Source organism: Rhinoraja longicauda, chromosome 25 (assembly GCF_053455715.1).
Source record: "Rhinoraja longicauda isolate Sanriku21f chromosome 25, sRhiLon1.1, whole genome shotgun sequence".
In the NCBI taxonomy this organism is placed as follows: Eukaryota; Metazoa; Chordata; class Chondrichthyes; order Rajiformes; family Arhynchobatidae; genus Rhinoraja; species Rhinoraja longicauda.
Genome location: NC_135977.1, coordinates 29,812,885 through 29,829,858, shown reverse-complemented (window position 1 = coordinate 29,829,858; position 16,974 = coordinate 29,812,885). Strand labels below are relative to the sequence as shown.

The 16,974-nt window shown below is 43.0% G+C and overlaps 1 protein-coding gene across 3 annotated transcripts in view; it reads left to right on the top strand.

Annotated features, from left to right (window-relative positions):
- The window catches only part of LOC144605997 (mediator of RNA polymerase II transcription subunit 13-like), a 207,036-nt gene that overhangs the window by 131,808 nt on the left and 58,254 nt on the right, over positions 1-16,974 (top strand). For all 3 annotated transcript variants that reach the window (XM_078421739.1, XM_078421740.1, XM_078421738.1), the window contains exons 5-7: positions 4,269-4,414; positions 5,668-5,859; positions 10,044-10,229. In XM_078421739.1, the coding sequence (XP_078277865.1) occupies positions 4,269-4,414; positions 5,668-5,859; positions 10,044-10,229 (524 nt within the window). The remainder of the gene's footprint in view (positions 1-4,268; positions 4,415-5,667; positions 5,860-10,043; positions 10,230-16,974) is intronic.

Below are 16,974 nucleotides of genomic sequence, written 5' to 3'. Positions count from 1 at the left end.
AGTCTAAATTCTATTTGTACGCCTCTTTAAATTTTCTTTGGCAAGGATAAATGTCCTGATGCTGAAAATGTGATTCTTCAAACATTGATCTTTTATTTTGAACCAATTTGGATTTTTCCTGAATTGTTACTTCAGACCAATAATATTTACCCTTGCATGCTCCAGTACAACTCTCCTTTCATCCATACCTTGAGGGTTTGAGCCAACTTAGAAGTGAAATTGTGCTTTACCTTTTTGAATACATTTTTTTGCTCTTTTTTTGCTCATGGGTCTCTCTTGCTTTATGTTAACATTCCATAGGTGGTCTGTGCAATTATAGTTGGCCTGCGGGCTGTTTTGTTTCGATATAAACTAGATTCTTGTTTAGAATAATTACCCAGCAGAGTGTGAAGTTATTTGGGGTTTGGGCAGCCAATGAATCTTACATGATCCTTGCATTGAATGTCACGTAAAATTACTTCAGAGAGAAAATTATTTAACAAAGCATTCGGCATACTGTCAAAATGCCGACTTTTTGATATAGCAAGTGAAAGAGGAAAGAAATGTTTTGTGCTATAAGGAGAAAATGTCATGTTGTAACACTGACAAAAGCAATCTTGTGGATGTATGTCAGATATTGATTTAATTTTGGACATCAAATTGTAATTCCATTTGATTTTTATTAATGTAGGTTGTATGTGATTTACCTTGATGCAAAACTGATCGCAGAACGGGAATGACACTTGTAATTAAAGATATTTATTCTGCTGCATGCAAAACTATATAATTAATCCGAAGAAGGGTCTCGACGTGAAACGTCTCTCCCGAGATGCTGCCTGTCCCGCAGTTTTGCTCCAGCATTTTGTCAATCTTTGATATAAACCAGCATCTGCAGTTCCTTCCCACACATATAATTAATGCCTTAAACTTTAGCATTTGTAAAGAAATGCACTGGTATTTTTTTTTTTTAAGTGTTTTTTCTTTTCCAAATAGATCGTTAACTCTAGTGTTAATTTCAATAATAAATACACACCGATATTTTATGAAGATGTAAGTGTGGCTTCCCTGAAGGGTGGTAAAATAAAAATAATACTGGACCAATCTTAACGTCGGATGTTCATGATTGGGAATTTTCTTTGATCATATATTGCCTGCAGTCCGTCTGTCTTTTGTGTTTTTTGTTGTTTTTGTCTCAATTGTAGTGTTAATATGATGTAGTGTTGTATGTTATGTTTGGGGGGGGGGGGGGGGTGGGAGGGAACGGGAACTGTAACTGTAACATTCTCTCTCCAGATCGGAGACGCGACCTTTGTTCTGTATCGTGTCTCCGTTCCCGTTGCGGCCTACCACCGGCCATGCACCTGGGACCACCTGGGTCTCTGGTTCGCAGAGCCCGCGGTCCGGACTCACCACCTGCGGCGCTGGCTGCCTGCGAATGCTGCGGGAACGGCTGCGACTCGTCTCCGGAGGCTCCGGCGCGGGCCGCGTGGACGTCGGAAGCCCGCAGGCCCCTGGATGGGGGCCGACATCGGGAGCTCCGGCAGCGGCAGAGGCAACGTGTCCGCCCGCCCCGAATCGCGGGGCTTGGGTCGGCCTGCCACGGACCTTTCACCATCCGGCGCGGCCTGAAATAGGCCGCGGGATTTTTTTTCACCGCCCAGCGGGGGCTTCAATATCGGGAGCCCCGACCGCCCCGACGTGGCAACTCCAACAGCCTGACCGCGGGACAAGACGGCAGGGAAGAGAAAAAGACATTCTGGCCTTCCATCACAGTGAGGAGGGACTGGAGGAGACTCACTGTGATGGATGTTTCTTTTTGTTTGGTGTTAGTTGTGATTGTATGTGTTATTGCATTTTTATTGATTAATCTTATTGGTCTTATTGTTCAACTGCGGGTAATGTTTCATTTTACTACACATTTATGTGTATGTAACAAATAAACGACTATTGACTATTGACTATTGATATATATATATGGGAGGGCTGGGTTAGTATTTGGAAATTAAGCAAGTTCTCCTTCACCTTTTGACTTCCTGCAGAAGTCCCTTAAATATTTTGATTTTTGAGTTGCTTTGGCAAAGATTATGCTGTCATTAAAATAATTAAATCTTGTATGTCTATTACAAAATTCGACCATAAAACTTCTTGTGGCTAGGATTTGTTTTGAGTTATTGTTTCATTCTGAGTCCTATCACTATTTCCAGTAATGCCGGCATGAACATAGCAACAGTTGCTCATAACAGGCACAATATTAAATTCCAAACCTATTGACTGTAGTAAATCTGTCGCTGGAACTGAACAAATTAGCATATGTTAGAAATGTTTTAGTAGTTTAAGGTTTGAATTGTTGCCAGATTTAATGAACAGGGCTTTTCAAACTTTGAATCTTAGAATTTGAAAATCAAGCACAGCTGCAAAAGAACTGCTCTTGAAATTTAGAAAGAATACTAGGTTCAACTGTTAGACATTATAACTTGACATAATGTCAGAATCAGCTACAAAGCCCTGCTGTGCCTTGCAGCAGCATATTTTGGCATTTACATTTAACTTTGTACATTTCAAAGTTTGTAATTTAACAACTAAATTAGACATTTTTAAAAAAGGTCGCAAAACAGTATAGAGACACAAGGAACTGCAGATGTTGGTTTACAAAAAAAAAGACAAAGTGCTGGAGTAACTCTGAGTCAGGAGGCATCACTGGGAACGTGCATTGGTGATGTTTCTGATTGGGACCCTTCAAATTGTTTTGAGGGTTGGGTGGAGATAACTGAAAGAGAGGGGGGTGGGGGGAGCAGGACAAAGCCTGGAAAGTGAGAGATGGATACAGGTGAAGCGGGTGGTTTGATAGGCAGATGGTTGGTCGAGGGCCAGAGATGAAATGACAAAAGTAAGACAATGTAGGAGAGGTGAAAGTTGTGAACCCATAGGAAGGAATACAGGGTGAAAGGAGATCGGGGGAGGGGGAAGGCAAGAAATAGGTGGAAATTTGTTTAGAAAGCAGGGAAGAGGGGGAAAATGGTGGGGTGCTTTTAAGTTAGTCACCTAAAATTTGAGAATTCAATCTTCATACTGTTGGGTCATACGCTACTCCAAGTGGAATATGAGCCGTTGTCCCTCCAGTTAGAGTATGGCTTAACTCTGACAATTGAGGAGGTCCAAGATGGAAATGTCAATATGGGACTATGAAGGCGAGTCAAAATACTGTTAGATACAGGGAGATCCAGCAGGTCTCGGTGGACTGAGCGCACATTTGGTAAAATGGTTGCATTGTCCACATTTAGTCTCGCCAATGTCAAGGAAGCCTCATCGGGAGCACTAAATGCAATAGATGAGGTTAGAGGAGGTGCATTCGAACCCCTCTCATATCTGGAAGGACTGTCGGGGTCCCTGGATGGATGTGAGGGACAGTTGTTGCATTTCCTGTAGTTGCAGGGAAAAATACCTGGGGAGGTGGTGGTTTGGGTGGGAAGGGATGAGTGATCCAAGAATTGTGGAGGGAATGATTTCTGCAGAAGATAGAAAGGGGTGAGGATGGATGGCGGGATCACGTTGAATGTGGCGGAAATGTCAGAGAATGATGTGTCATATGCAGAGTCTGGTGGAGTGAAAGGCAAGGGCCAGAAACTCTATCCTTATTCCACCTGCGAGAGTGTGAGCAGGACACGAAACGAGGCTGGGAGATCCATCTATGACTGCAGGGCGAAAACCACGTTTACTAAAGAAAGAAGACATATCGGATGTCCAAGAATGGAAAGCCTCATCTTGGGAGCAGATACAGCAGAGATGGAGACAGGGAGAGTAGGGAATAGCGTTTTTGCAAGAGGTAGGATTGGAGGAAGTGTTGTCCAAATAACTCTGCGCGTTGGAGGGTTTGTAGTTATGGAGACATGTCAAAAAAAGGTAGATGGGTGTTAGAGATAGTCCAAATGAATTTGAGGACGGGGTACAGTCGGCAATGTACCAGAAAAATATTTGGGAGATGTATACTTTTGTATGTTGCATTTGATTCATGAAGCCACGAAATAAATTTGATGTTCATTTTGTGCAACCCAGTTCATTACTTTTGTATTGCTTTTTGCTAAAGAACCATAACCATCTACAAGAGTGTTACATCTGGCTGCTGCATCCAAATATTTGCAATAATTTTTACAACATTGCAATATGTTCCTGTGAAAGATATGTGAATAATGAATTCATTATAGTTATCTAAGTTCTCAAAATTGTTTTTTCTGTTCATACAAATCTGTACAGCTTTATGCATATAATCACTATTTTCTGATTTTTTGCAGTGAACACCTTTCCTGTTCCTTCACCTTCTTTCTACATGGGGAGAGCAATGTCTGTACAAGTGTTGAGATTGCCCAACACCAACCTGTGTACCTCGTCAATGAAGAGCACATCAATGTAGCACTATCATCAGCCACACCTTTTCAAGGTGAGTTACAAAATTAATTTTCTACATCCTGTTAATCTGAACTGTCCAGTGTGCTGTTAATAATGATTTGGGAATTAATTTATTATCAAATGATTATATCAGATGGAAAGAACTAAACTCACCAGTTCCAGTCTGAATAGTTTTCAATGGCCAAATTCCCTATTCATTGGGCAAATGTTTGTTTCCCTCCCTCTTTTGAAACCTTTTTGCTGTATTAAAGCTGCCAGGGGAGAAAGCTTATTGTATTATACCAAGGGCATGTGTTGAGTGTATTTTGCATGTGGTATATGTTTTATAAGCTAAAGTACGTGTGAAGTATTAAAGTAGAAGCAGGCTGGAGGGAGAGAAAATTTAGGAGAATTAACCAAAGCCCTGGTTATTTGGTGTGATTCGGAAGAGAGCAGATGGAGGTTTTGGGGCATTAAACAGAGACCGTTATAGGTGTGCTTGACTACGGTGGTCTTGTGAAATATCCACAAGACCCATTCAAGAAAAAAAATGCAAGAAGGGAAAAAGAATGGTGGGTTTAAACGGAGAAAGGGATTCACCAGGTCGACTGATCCAAAAACCAATAGCAGGTGATGGATGAGTGGAACTTGTAAGGGATTGTAATGGAAATGATACGAATTTTGGATTTGATCGAGTTTTGTACAAACAGAAGGGGACAAGGGTTGCATGAAATCTTCAGAAATGTGAAAGTAGGAAATAAGAGGCGTTAGCACTGAAAAAGATGTTTGAAAACCATTCAGGGTAGGATGCCATGGGTCAGCCTTAAGTCGCGGCGAAAGATGGGAAGGGATTGCTTTGAAAGGTGGCTGAAATTTGTTGGTTTGAAGTGGCAAGTCAGTAGCCTGATAAAACGTGCTTATTTCATGCTGATACTAAACTTGTGCACAGCGAAGGTATTTATTCATAAAATGCTGGAGTAACTCAGCAGGTCAGGCAGCATCTCAGGAGAGAAGGTATTTGGCCTCCAGGGTCCTTCTCTCCTGAGATGCTGCCTGACCTGCTGAGTTACTCCAGCATTTTGTGAATAAATACCTTTGATTTGTATCAGCATCTGCAGTTATTTTCTTATAAAACTTGTGCACAGTTTATCTCAATAGCCTGTTCCTAACATTTTTGAAAATTGGATTATTTTATGCTCTGGCTTTATTTTTGGAACCAATTTCTATTTTTTGTTGTTTCCATTTTTTGAGTCGCATTTGGCGCAAGTACCAAAACAATTGTTGCACATCTTATCATTTTTGCAGTCATTATTAGTCCATTTGGGCTGAACGGCACGCTGACAGGCCAGACATACAAGATGTCAGATCCAGCTACAAGAAAATTGATAGAAGAATGGCAATACTTCTACCCTATGGTATTGAAGAAAAAAGAAATGAAAGAGGAAGAGGAGATGGATTGTGATGATGACTTCCCTGTTGCAGTTGAGGTTATTGTAGGTAAGTGTAGAGTGCTGCAGGCAGACACAGTGCTTTTATAAGAACAATTTGACATCTTATTATGTACTAACATGAGGATTAGTTTAAATCACAGGCACATCGGCTTTTAATCATTTTAAATTTGAAATCATACTAACTTGATCGAATTGGGAAGCAAATTTGTAGATCTTTGGAGATATTTGGAAATAGTAGTATTAAAGGCTTCTGCCATAAGTTATTGTAAGGCCATCAGGGCAGTTTGTGGAAGGGACCTTGGTATCCACCATCTGTGGCTGACATACTGTTTATGAACTGCTCCACCTTTGAGAGGACAGTGGATCATTAGGAGTCTGATAGCCACAAAAGTTAACTATAACAGTGGGGCGAGTTTGGGATGTGAATGCAAAGTGGGCCAGGCTCAGCATGATTTGGCTTCATGTCTGTGAATTGGCTTCATTGAAATATACAATGTGTGAGTGGTTTTGAGTGCCCAATTATTTTAGTAATGAGGTTAAACTTGATTGTAATTTTCTTTACAATAATAGCACAATATGTCAGTTTATAAACTTGTAAAGGAATTAAGTAATATTCTTGCATGGTCTCTGATTCAAAGATGACCTTCGTCAGCTCCAGTTCTCAGGTGCCTGATAAGTATAATGTTGGGCATGCAAGTGAAGTGGACTGCCCTTCAGAGTTGACTGAAAGTTATAATAAAGGCTTCATCCAAAGATATTGGCCTGGATGTTGGTTTGCATATCCTGGCAGTGGAGTTGGAGGATTTTACCAAGGCATTGTTGGCAGAATCTCTCTTGGGCTTTGAGGAGCCTGCTGAAGATATTCCATGTCTCAACAGCATGCAGTAAAGTGTGGATCATGGTTGACTCTGAACGTCATACCAGATTTTAGGTCTTGATCAGATAGTCAAAGGTTGCATTGCACTGAAGGTAATAATAAATGTTTGCATTCATTGAGACATGGCTTCCAAAATGAAATAAGTAATCCTCCATTTCTCTGGTCTCGTCATGGCTTTTGATGATGGGGGGCTGATGTTGCACAGTTGAGACAGGGGTCATTTTCTCTTTGCAAAGGTTGTATCAGACCTTGGCTCTTGTGTGATGCAGGGAATGAGTTAATTGGGTCCTGGCACTCAGTCTCCAATCTTGCACATATGCACGTGTAATGTAGCCCAATAATAGAGTTTAGGTTTAACTTGGTTCTGGGGTTAAACAAGTTTCCATTTGTCTTGTTGATTGGATGTTGTCCAACAAGAAGCTTATTGGAGGTGAGATACAGCATTGTTTTGGGTTGGGATCCTTCTTTAACTCATGGAGTGGAGTGGAGGAGAGGGGAGAAAGGATGGGTCGAGCTGGCTACTGATAGGTGAAGCCAGGTAGAGGGGCATTAGTTGGCAGATGAATCAGGTGGGGGAGAGGAGGCTGGAGATGGCAAGTAAGGCTGCGGGTCATAAGTGGAGAAGGCAAAAGGGTGCAAATGGTGGAATCTGTTGAGAAAGGATGGTGGGGAGTGTCGGAAAATAACTGCAGATGCTGGTACAAATCGAAGGTATCACAAAATGCTGGAGTAACTCAGCAGGTCAGGCAGCATCTAGGAGAGGAGGAATGGGTGACATTTCGGGTCGAGACCCTTCTTCAGACTGAGTGGGGAGTGAAATGTTGAACCAGAAGGAGCGGTGATGGACAGGTGGGAAAGAAAATGGTGGACCTGGAGTAGGGAGGAATGGGTGATGTGCAGGGGGGTGGGGGTATTAACTGGTAGATGGGGTATGGGGAGAGTTGGAGAGATAAAGAGTGCAGGGAGGGGTGTGCCTGAAATTGGAGAGTTCAAAGTTCATACCGTTGGGTTGAAGGCTACCCTAGTGGAGAATGAGTGCCTCTATATTGATAAGACCCATCATACACAAGGCGATCGCTTCAACAAACATTGCGCTCTATCCGACAGGGTAACTGGAGCTACCAATTGTTTGCCACTTCAATTCTGCTTCCCATCTCCATACGGACATATCTGCACTTGGCTGCCTCTGGCACCAGAGTGGGACCACACGTGAACTTGAAGAACGCCATCTCATCCTATTTGGTTAGCAGCCAACCAAACAGCATGAACATTGGCTGTGGACACGTTCTTTAAGATCGCAGCTTCCATCCCATTGAGTATGATCATGTAAATTAAGAAATGGGGTAGAATGTCGAGCTTCAAGCTTTGTCTTTTGGCAAAATCATGCCTGATTTGATTGCAACCTTATCCATGCCTCCCTCCAGCGACCTTTAATCTCCTTGCTCGTGAACAGTGTACCTGTCTCTGCTTTAAAATATGCGGCCTTCCTCTACCGCGAGTCTGTGAGGAATAATGTTACAAGGATTCTGAAAAGAAGAAAAAACACCTAATTTCTGCCTTGTATGTGCAAACCTTATTTTAAAAGTGGCCCTTAGGTGTATTCTCTCCAACAAGAGGAAACATGCTCTCTACATTCATCTTGTGAAATTCTCTTGGAATTTTGTTTCATCAAATTCCCCCTTTTCTAAACCTCAACAAATACTGTTGAGCCTGTTCAATCTTTTAAATACGGCAACCTGCCAAATCCAGCTATAGTAGACCTCTGAACTGCTTCCAATGTATTTACACTATCCTTAAATAAATAGCCAAACTGTGCACAGTTCTCCACAAATGGTCTCGCTAGTGCTCTAGGTAACTGAATTATGACATCCCTAGTTTTGTGTTTAGATCCTACAACAATAAATTGAATCTATTACATTTCCTTATTTGTTGCTGGGCCTACTATGAATCAAGCACATGAACACCCGGGATAGCTCTGCAAACTCGTCATTTATGCCTTTTTATTTTTCCTGCCAAGTTGGATAAATATATATTTCCCCACATTATTCTCCATTTGCCAAATGTTTGCCTACTCACTTAACCTATCTATTCTCTTTGGCCTCTTCCTCTTTACATTTTACTTTCCTTCCTATTTTTATGCCATTTCACACGATGTGCTCTTCTCATGCATTATGAATTTGAGTCTGCCATTTCTCTCCGTTGAGTTTTCGAACCTCAGTGGAGATACTGCTTCCAAGGTCAGAAGGAATAGCTGTTTTCAATAACAAGATTGTCTGAGTTGGTGGTGAAAATTGGACAGGGTAGGTGTTGGGTCAATCTTACAGTCATTAGTATCTGCCATGGGATTAATAATGTGCACATTCTTGCTCAAGTGGTAAGGCAATCAAATGGTTGCATGTACCTGGATCAGGGATATTGTCAGTAGATCTGATGCTCATCTTTCTGGTCAGATGATGAACATTTTTGTCAAGGGGATGATTCCAATGGACGGAGTTAGAATTCACTGCTCCCTCCTCCTAAACATATTTTCTAGAGGTTTTTGTCTCACCCTAATCTTCCCGGGGGACTTTAAAGATAGGGTTGGAGAAGATTCAGCTGTAATTTATTGCTAAACTCACAAATAGCAATATTTGAATTGAGTATTCTGCCTTAGATCTGGGATAATATAGGCTTTAGTTTATTCCTACAGTAGTTGAAACGCTTCTGTTTATATTAGCTTTGTAGATAAGTGAGAATGGAGTTTAAATTTGTTTTGTGATGGCATTGAAATCTGCAGTAGGATGTGTTTTGTTTAAAAACAAGTAATACAAATTTAGGATGTTAGCTTTGTAGATAAGTGAGAATAGCGCTTAAATGTGTTTTGTGATGGCTTTGTAATCTGCAGTAGAATGCATTTTGTTTAAAAATACAGAACACAAATTTAGAATTTTATTCAACTAGTTGCAATGAAACATTCTATAATGTATTGAATAAAATCAAGGAATGGGTGACGTCTTTTAAGAACTGTCTTAACCACCAGCAAAGACAGAGGTTCCTTAAATTGCATTCTTTTAAATTGCCTCAATTGCATGTAAGATAGACACAAAATGCTTGAGTAACTCAGCAGGACAGGCAGCTGGGTAGATGGAATGGGTGACGTTTCGGGTCGAGACCATTCTTTAGACTGAAGAAGGGTCTTGACCTGATACGTCACCCATTCCTTCTATCCAGAGATGCTGCCTGTCCCGCTGAGTTACTCCAGCATTTTATATCTGTCTTCAGTGTCAACCGGCATCTGCAGTTCCCACCTACACAATTGCATGTAAATACTTTGATGTGTTTTAAGAATGAATTTTTCTGTTCCATTTCTGCAGGTGGCGTAAGAATGGTATACCCGTCAGCTTTTGTGCTGATTCCTCAGGGGGATATTCCAATAATTTCAAATGCGGCTACTGCAGGAGGTCATACGAATCCAACACAAGGACCAGGAAGTGTGAAAGACGCCAGTAGCTGTGGTTTGCCACTCACACCTCCCACCTCTCCTGAGCAGACTATAATAGGTAGGTTTCCCATGCGCGGTCACTGCAGCTTCAGTTGATAACTTCCAGCCTTTGTATCTAGCAGGTTCACATCACATTGTGACTATGGTAAGGCTTCTCTGTCTCTCCATCTTCGGCTGATTTGATTGGAATCTCAGTTCTGAATTATCTGTGGTAATCTTTCATTCCTTCCTTTCAATGGGACTTGATTGCCACATATACCTAAATCCAGTGATATTCTTTGTTTTGCATTCAGATCAGTGAAAATCCAACTACACATTAGACACAGTCATACTAAGTGCAGGAGTATAAGAGAGTAGACAACATTGATCCACACATAAACGTTGCCACATTTCAGGTGCCATCTCAATAGTCAATAGTTAAGTTTATTTGTCACATACACATAAATGTGCAGTGAAATGAAAGATTACCCACAGTCCAACAATAAGAGCAATAAAAATAAGTAATAACACACACAATCATAAACCAACACCAAACAAAAAGAAACATCCATCACAGTGAGTCTCCTCCAGTCCCCTCCTCACTGTGATGGAAGGCCAGAATGTCTTTTCTCTTCCCCTGCCGTCTTCTCCCGCGGTCAGGCTGTTGTAGTTGCCACGTTCCAGGCTGCGCCGGATGGTGAAAGGTCCGCAGCGGGCCGACCCAAGCCCCGCGATTCAGGGTGGGCGAAGACGCCCTTTTACCCTTCAAGTCCGAAACCTTTAAAAGCATTAGTCTTAACTTGGCCACAAAGGCCCGTCGTCCTGGCAACGACATTGGGTTGGTGTAGTAGGGGTCGCCCTGGCCAGGTGATGAGAGATCACTGTTCAAAAATAAGGTGGTGTTTGTCAACGTCAAAAATGTTCAAATAAACTGTCTCCAGTGCCCTTTGAGGAAGTGTTTCAAAGACCATAGAATGTCCTGAGAGAAGAAATCTTGTCCCATCTCTTTTTTTTGTTTGGGCACCTCCTTATTTTTAAACAGTGGTCCCTCATTTTAGATTTTCCGACATTCACCCAGTTTTGGTCTTCTGATTTGAGGAAGGACATCCTTGCTATTGAGGCATTGCAGCATAGGTTCGCGAGGTTAATCCCCGGGATGGCCGGACTGTCATACGAGGAAAGATTGGAAAGACTGGGCTTGTATTCACTGGAATTTAGAAGGATGAGAGGGGATCTTATAGAAATGTATAAAATTATAAAAGGACTGGACAAGTTTGATGCAGGAAAAATGTTCCCAATGTTGGGGGAGTCCAGAACCAGGGGCCACTGTCTAAGAATAAAGGGGAGGCCATTTGAAACTGAGATGCGAAAAAACTTTTTCACCCAGAGAGTTGTGAATTTGTGGGATTCTCTGCCACAGAAGGCAGTAGAAGCCAATTCACTGGATGAATTTAAAAGAGAGTTAGATGGAGCTCTAGGGGCTAGTGGAATCAAGGGATATGGGGAGAAGGCAGGCACGGGTTACTGTTTGTGGATGATCAGCCATGATCCCAATGAATGGCGGTGCTGGCTCGAAGGGCCAAATGGCCGCCTCCTGCACCTATTTTCTATGTTTCCATATCTGCTTCCACCACCTCCGCTGGCAGTGCTGTAGACGCGTGTCACTGTGTCTGTTTTTAAAAAAGCCTTGTAAATCTTGTTTGAACTTTCTCCCTCTCACTTTAAGCTTATGCCTTTTACTATTTAACATTTTCATTCAAGGAAAAAGACTATCCTGTCTGTGCGCCTTATTTTATGTACTTCAATAAGAATGGCTCTCGGCCTCTCGCGTGCAGGCAAACAATCCATGTTTGTTCAACCATTCCCTGCAGCTAAACCTCTCCAATCCAGGAAACTTTCTGGCGAGGGTAGACACAAACGTTCTCCTCCTCTCTCCGACGAGAGTTTAGCAACATCCTCTCTCACTGCTCCCCCTCTGTGATTCCTCCTTCCCTACATCCTATCTTTGTCCCCCCACCCCCCCCCCCCCCCGACATCAGTCTGAAGAAGGATCTCGACCCGAAACGTCACCCATTCCTTCTCTCCTGAAATGCTGCCTGACCCGCTGAGTTACTCCAGCATTTTGTGTCTATCTTTGATTTAAACCAGCATCTGCAGTTATTTCCTACAACTTTTCTGGTGAGTCCTTTCTGCACCCTCGCCAAGCCCTCTTGATTCCTTTCCCTGCAATAAAGATTGATTCCTTACCCTGCAATAAAGATTTTGCATTCACCTTATCTATTGCCCTTATGGTTTTGTACACCTCTATGTGATGACCACTCAGCTTCCTGGATTCCAAGGTATAAGTCCTAACCTGCCCAACCTCTCCCTGTAGGTCAGGCTCTCGGGTCCTGGCAACATGTTTGGAAAACTTCTCTGCACCCGTTCCAGCTTAATTACATCTTTTCTATAACAGGGTGACCAAAATTGAACACAGTTTATCTAATTTATCTAAGATTTTAGAGGAGGAATTGGTGTTCATCACAAGACATTCTGAGCATAAAAGGGCTTTAGCCCTTTTCTGCGAATGATTAGAATTCAATGCAGATATACTTCCAGTCTCATCCCTATGTTCACGTTTAGTTTTGAAGTTATCTGCGATCTTCACAGTGTTGTAAACTAGAAAAATGTAAATAAAAAGGCAGTATCTTTGGTTCTAAATTCTTCATGGAATTAGCTTGTAGTTTGGGGATAGATTATTTCAGATTTAAATGAGACTTGAATTTCAGTTTTTATTGAACAATGTGATAACATTTGGCTATTTAGTTGCTTGATGGAGCTTATTTAGAACAAACAGTAATGTTTTGATTTATCTTCATTTACACCTGCCTACTTTTTTATTTTACACTGTAGTAATGTTCTATAAAGTAAGTTACATTTCTTTTTCCCAAGTTTTAGAAAATCGTAGGCCAGTGGCGTGCAGTTTTAATTATTTTTTAAAAAGGAATATATTCCGAATAATCGATTTGTCTTTTAACATGTGACTAAATATTTATAGTGGTAAACAAAATATCGCAAATTCCACTGAACTGTCTAAATCTTTACTGGATTCTTCTATTGACGGTGTCTATTGAAATTACTTATGAACTTTTGGCTCCCCCTAATGATGCAGTTTAGCAATGTCATATTTTTTCCATAGCTTATTTTTGGTTATTTTTAAATGGTTTGATTAAATTGAAGAATAGTAATTGGTTATACTGCTTGATTTTAAACATGTAGGATTTTTTTCAAGGTAAATGAATCCTGGCTATGATCATCCAGTTCATCAACTTAATCTTGCAGTTTCTGTAATGATTATACCAAAGCGAAGGTTGAATTGTTCATTCCCTCCCAAATTAGAAATTTTAAATGATTTTTGTTCATAATGCACCAATTGATTGATGTTTATTCACCTGAATTATCAAAGGGCTTTTGGTCGGTTTCTGCTTTTTCTTTAGAAAAAGGATCTTTCTCGTCAATGTTGGAGCATAAATGCTGTGGAATTGTTTGTCCATTTTTATCATGCTCACTGAAATTAGATATTACTAGACCAAGTGGACCCGTCGGGCCCAAACCTGCATTGGGGCAGCACCTCTCCCCTTCCCCCCTGCCCCTCTCTTCCCCTCCCCCTCTCTTCCCCTCCCCCTCTCTTCCCCTCCCCCTCTCTTCCCCTCCCCCTCTCTTCCCCTCCCCCTCTCTTCCCCTCCCCCTCTCTTCCCCTCCCCCTCTCTTCCCCTCCCCCTCTCTTCCCATCCCCCCTCTCTTCCCATTCCCCCTCTCTCCACCCCCCTCTCTTCCCCCCTCTCTTCCCCCCTCTCTTCCCCCCCTCTCTTCCCCCCTCTCTTCCCCTCCCCCCTCTCTTTCTCTCCCCCCTCTCTTCCTCTCCCCCCTCTCTTCCTCTCCCCCCTCTCTTCCTCTCCCCCCCTCTCTTCCCCTCCCCCTCTCTTCCCCTCCCCCTCTCTTCCCCTCCCCCTCTATTCCCCTCCCCCTCTCTTCCCCTCCCCCCTCTCTTCCCCTCCCCCTCTCTTCCCCTTCCCTTCCCCCTCTCTTCCCCTCCCCCTCTCTTCCCCTCCCCCTCTCTTCCCCTTCCCCTCCCCCTCTCTTCCCCATCCCCTCTCTTCCCCTCCCCCTCTCTTCCCCTCCCCCTCTCTTCCCCTCCCCCTCTCTTCCCCTCCCCCTCTCTTCCCCTCCCCTCTCTTCCCCTCCCCCTCTCTTCCCCTCCCCCTCTCTTCCCCTCCCCCTATCTTCCCCTCCCTCTCTCTTCCCCTCCCCCCTCTCTTCCCCTCCCCCTCTCTTCCCCTCCCCCTCTCTTCCTCTTCCCCTCCCCCTCTCTTCCCCTCCCCCTCTCTTCCCCTCCCCCTCTCTTCCCCTCCCCCTCTCTTCCCCTCCCCCTCTCTTCCCCTCCCCCTCTCTTCCCCATCCCCTCTCTTCCCCTCCCCCTCTCTTCCCCTCCCCTCTCTTCCCCTCCCCCTCTCTTCCCCTCCCCCTCTCTTCCCCTCCCCCTCTCTTCCCCTCCCCCTCTCTTCCCCTCCCCCTCTCTTCCCCTCCCCCTCTCTTCCCCTCCCCCCTCTCTTCCCCTCCCCCTCTCTTCCCCTCCCCCTCTCTTCCCCTCCCCCTCTCTTCCCCTCCCCTCTCTTCCCCTCCCCCTCTCTTCCCCTCCCCCTCTCTTCCCCTCCCCTCTCTTCCCCTCCCCCTCTCTTCCCCTCCCCCTCTCTTCCCCTCCCCCCTCACTTCCCCTCCCCCTCTCTTCCCCTCCCCCTCTCTTCCCCATCCCCTCTCTTCCCCATCCCCCTCTCTTCCCCATCCCCCTCTCTTCCCCACCCCCTCTCTTCCCCGCCCCCCTCTCTTCCCCTCCCCCTCTCTCCCCCCCTCTCTTCCCCTCCACCCTCTCTTCCCCTCCCCCCTCTCTTCCCCTCCCCCCTCTCTTCCCCTCCCCCCTCTCTTCCCTCCCCCCTCTCTTCTCCTCCCCCCCTCTCTTCCCCCCTCTCTTCCCCATCCCCTCTCTTCCCCTCCCCCACTCTTCCCCTCCCCCTCTCTTCCCCTCCCCCAAACAAACGAGAGTTTTAGTTTATAGATTTGTGAAATGTAGACTGCAGCTATCTTTGCAGTGCTTTAGCAATCTGTTTTGCCAGCCAAGACCAATTCTTATCTGCCTGCTCATAATCCATTTCCCTTCATTCCCTACATCGGGCAAGCCAAATTTTCCAATATTGGATGTAAACCTAGTGCTAAAGGTTACCTTAATTGAGCATATGCCCAGTCTTAAAGTTACTTTTTAGAATTAACCCAGTCAGAAATAGCAATGGTTCTATCAGATTTTCATGGTTTATTTCATTTGTATGCTGACTACTTTAAGTTCCCAGTAGATCAAATTTAGTTCAAGATAAATTATCAAGTTTGATAAATGTTGACTTGTTTAAGAGAAAGTGCCTTCGCTTTGTGATAACTCGTGAAATGAGTCACTCGGAGACACTAAAGTTGGAGATATAATGTCTTTATTGATCAGGAGAAGTAGACATTCTCTGGGAGACCCTCTCAATAGAATCTGCTACAATGCTAATTGTTCACTTCAATATTTTGAGTATTTGACAAAATGTTCCCATTGACTTGCACATTTACAATGTGAGGCGCTGTGGCTGACAAAACGCGTGTTCAAGCTCCTTTGCTGGTATGAAGTAAATTCACATGGATGGTCTAACAGCTTCAGGTAAGAGGCCCCAGACAGCCACATCTGTGAGGGCTTACTCTTCGAGTACACAAATACCCCAGTCATTGATAGACGGACAAATATACCTATGATCGTGCTTGATGTGCCAAGTAATGCTGGTTTGGAAGCTTCTTCTCCAACACAATAATCCAAAGTAATTTAAACTGAAGGTGCCTGATTTGATGTAGGCCCATTAATATACCCCATTGTCTTGGATTCGACCGATACGTAAGAGAAAATTCCACAGTCATGTTGGTAGACAGTACTGTTGTTCACAAACCTGTCTTTTTTTAATATCAAACTGATTACTGCATCCAATGTGCATTAGAAAATGTTTTTAGAAGACTGGTTCTTGAATTAATGCTCACTGTATTCTCATAAACTTATAACTCCTAAATAATCCCTAACACACTTTGACAATAAAATCAAAGCGTCAGGGATTATGGGGAGAAGGCAGCAGAATGGGGTTAGAAGGGAGATTATAGATCAGCCATGTTGATGGGCTGAATGGTCTAATTTTGCTCATATTATTTATGATCTTATGACCCTTGTATCAAATGTGGATGACCTGATGGAACTCTTGAGTTACTTTGCAGAGCTTGTTAATGGGGAAGAAAAAATTGTTTTGAAAAGGAAATTGTCGCCACTTTAGTCGTAATGGATTGTTAGTAGTCAAAATAAATGTTTTGTCCAAGAACTAAAATACTTGCTGTTATTTCATGCCATAAAGCTATTTACACACAACGATGAATGTTACTAGTTTGATTTACTGATAGCTTGGTGCAAGTTTCAAATATTTCTTATTGTAATCTCCGGTGAGCAGTTGCATGGACCAGTTATCTGAGTTTCTGCAATTTGCTATTTTAAACAATCTTTTCTATTATCTGTTTCAAAGTGACTGCACATTGTAATTGTCAGTAGATTGTTCTTCAAAGATTTTTGAAAATTATGATTTAAAAAAATATACTTGACACTGTTCTGTGTTTAAAACAGTACATAATCAACCAACGTTGCTGTTCATTTTGCAATGCTGATTTATTGATTCAAGAACAGAATGTTTTTGAGCAGAATTTGTAGGTTCATTCAGCACCTATACCGA